General features: G+C 38.6%; 1 protein-coding gene across 1 annotated transcript; it reads right to left on the reverse strand.

Moving 5' to 3' along the window:
- Positions 1-1,213: 1,213 nt before the first annotated feature.
- LOC122067578 lies at positions 1,214-2,617 on the reverse strand. The gene is made up of 2 exons (XM_042631407.1): positions 1,759-2,617; positions 1,214-1,665 (listed from the first exon to the last, which is right to left on the reverse strand). Exons 1-2 carry the CDS (start codon positions 2,615-2,617, stop codon positions 1,214-1,216), a joined length of 1,311 nt encoding a protein of 436 aa, XP_042487341.1.
- Positions 2,618-3,046: the final 429 nt, after the last annotated feature.

Raw genomic sequence — 3,046 nt, forward strand, 5'->3', positions numbered from 1 at the left:
TCTGTATGAATCAAGTCCAATAGTATACTTGAATAATGCTCCTTTGACTTGTATGTGGCCCTAGTCTATTTTCCCTTTAAACATGGTGCACAAATATGATTTGTTGGAGACTTGATCTTTGGAAGATCTCTGACTGCCTTCTTTTTGCTCAATTTAGCTAAGTTCTTTAAGCTGATATGCCCAATCCTTCTATGTCATAACCAACATTCATCTTCCTATCCCATCATGAATCTATCTTCATTTGCTTCTAACAGAGTGTATAAGTTTCTTGTAGTTCTTGTCCCTTGTGCAACAATCTTTCCATTTTTGATTTTCTTGATTTCATAGCCTTCCTTGGTGAACAAAACCTCATTACCATTGTCACAAATTTGACTCACACTGAGCAAGTTATGCATCAGACCACTACCATATAGGACATTGTTTGACTTGATCTTTCCTCTGTCCAACTTAACTATGCCTCTGCCTTCTATCTTTGCACCATCATTGTTTTCAAACTTGATAAATCCACTCTCAGCTGAATCCAGACTCAGAAACTTTCCTTTATCACCTGTCATGTGAGTGGAGCATCCACTGTCAAGAATCCACGGTGACGGCTTGCTATGAGCTTTGAAGGTTGTTTGAACAATTAATGACTTGCTTCCTGCTTTCTTTTTCTTTTCAACCCATACTGCCTTATTTGCCACAGTAATAAGTTCTTTTTGTCTCTGACATTGTTTCCATGAAGAATTGTCATTTTGCCTTCTTTTCTCCTGCCTCTGGTAGGGAAGTATGGTCTTGCAATTTTTGGCAATGTGTCCCATCTTGTGACACCTATAACATTCTACCTTTCCTCCGACAATGGAGCAAACTTGTTCTTGCTAGTTAGTGTTGTAGGCTTGGTCTGTCTTTTGCAATCTGCCACCCTGTGTCCATAATAGTTACACCCAAAATAGTAACATTTAAACCTCTGTCTCTGCCAAGAACCTCTGTGTCTCTGATAGTCAACTGAAGTAAATCCATCATTGTAAAACATTTGTGAGCCCCTCTGTTTCTCCTTGACAAACCTCATTGGAATTTCTGCAGTTCCTTTGCCTTTAGTCTCCACTACTTCAGAAGATCCCTGTGCCACATATCCAAGGACAGTCTTCATATGTAGAGGTCTTTGAAAACTCAAAATCTTATCTAACACATTTTCATTTCCTTTGCTTGATGATGGAGTATCTGCTTCAACTGATTAAATCATAATTTCTTTATCCTTGGATTTTAAGATAGTAATTGAAGGAGATGGTGTAGTTTCTTCTTGTAAATTCATCTTCTGTATCTTTTCCAATTCAGTCTTCAATATCTCCAATTTCTCTTCAAGTGTAGTGCACTCTTCTGCCTTGAATGATAGATTGACACTCAGCTCATCATTGATCTTAGCCATATCTTCAACTGTAATATTTAACTGACTAATCTGGTTCTCCTTTTCAACAAGCTGAATCTCTAGATCTTTCATTTTCTTCCTCTCTTCCTTGAGATCAGTTAAAGCAGAATGCAAATTTGCTATTAAGTCATACTGAGCTTCTTGTTCTTCCTCTTCCTCAGACTCTTCAGTAGTCTGGAATTGCACTCTATCACCAAGTGCCATAAATAGTGTCTCAGGTGACTCATCATCTGACTCATTATAGTCCTCTGATGGCTCCTCTGAAGAAGACTTGCACTGCTTTGATATTAAGTTTTTCTTCTTGAAGTTTCTTCTTTTAGGAATAAACTTCTTCTTTCCTTTTTTGAACTTGCTTTCTTGAGCATCTTCATCCTCAGAATCACTCAATTTATCATTCTTTGGACACTTAGAAGCGAAGTGCCCTATACCATCACAATTGAAACACTTCAAAGGAAGTTTTCCTTTGTATTTACCTCTACCTTTCTTGAGTTTCCTAGCCAAGTAAGCTATTAACTCATCATCGGAATCTTTTTGTTCACTATCTTCATTGATTTTCAATTTTTTCAAAGCATTGAAGGCAGCTTCCTTTTCTATGGGCTTGGGCTTGACCATCCTCATCTCATAAGCAATCAGAGTTCCATGTAGTTCATCTAATTTCATTGTGTTCAAGTCTTTAGATTCTTCAATGGCAGACACCTTAGGGTTGTACAAGTCAGGTAAAGATCCCAATTTTTTTTTCACCACCACTGCATCCTTTACCTCTTCTCCTAACCCTCTAATAGAATTGATGATTTTGTTTACCTTGCTCATAAACTGATTAATGGTCTCTCCCTCAGACATTTTCAGACTTTCGAATAAATTCCTATGGTGTTGCAGCTTCGCCTCTTTGATTTTATCATCTCCCTCATGAACACTCTTTAACTTGTCCCATATGTCCTTTGATGTTGTGCAGCTGACCACTTTTGCAAACTCATTGCTCACTAGGGAGCCTAGAAGTGCATTCACTGCTTTAGCATCGTCTTCACACTTCTTCATCTCTATTTTATCTGTGATATCTATAGTGGGGGGGTTGTAACCATTCTTCACTGCTAACCAAACTCCATAACCCTGAGACTTTAGGTAAGCCTCCATCCTGATTTTCCAAAAGTTGTAATTCGACCCATTAAAGAAAGGAATCTTTCCATGCATACGATTACCGTCATTGGATGCCATCTATATCTTCTCAGTATTCAGACCCGAAACTATTAAGCTTCCTTCTTAGGGAAACTCGCTCTGATACCACTTGATGTTCCCAGGTTGACACTAAGAGGGGGGTGAATCAGTGGTTCCAAAAATTTCCTTAATTGCAACCCAACAAGAACTTCTAATTTTCAAGTTCTAGATTGCCGAGGTAATCCCGTAATTACCAATCATACAAACAACGACACGTCCACCTCACACCACAATGTGGTTGAGTCTACCAGACAGTGTTCCACCACTCTGCACAACATGCATTTCAAATATATGTAGAAAAATAAATGCAAGACAATAACACCAGATATACATGGTTCAGCCAGAGTGCCTACTCCACGGAGGAATACCCATATAGGGTTTCGTATTTCCCCAATACTCAACTTTTTAACTGCTACAACGGTCCAGGAA

Source organism: Macadamia integrifolia, unplaced genomic scaffold, assembly GCF_013358625.1.
Source record: "Macadamia integrifolia cultivar HAES 741 unplaced genomic scaffold, SCU_Mint_v3 scaffold2984, whole genome shotgun sequence".
Lineage (NCBI taxonomy): Eukaryota > Viridiplantae > Streptophyta > Magnoliopsida > Proteales > Proteaceae > Macadamia > Macadamia integrifolia.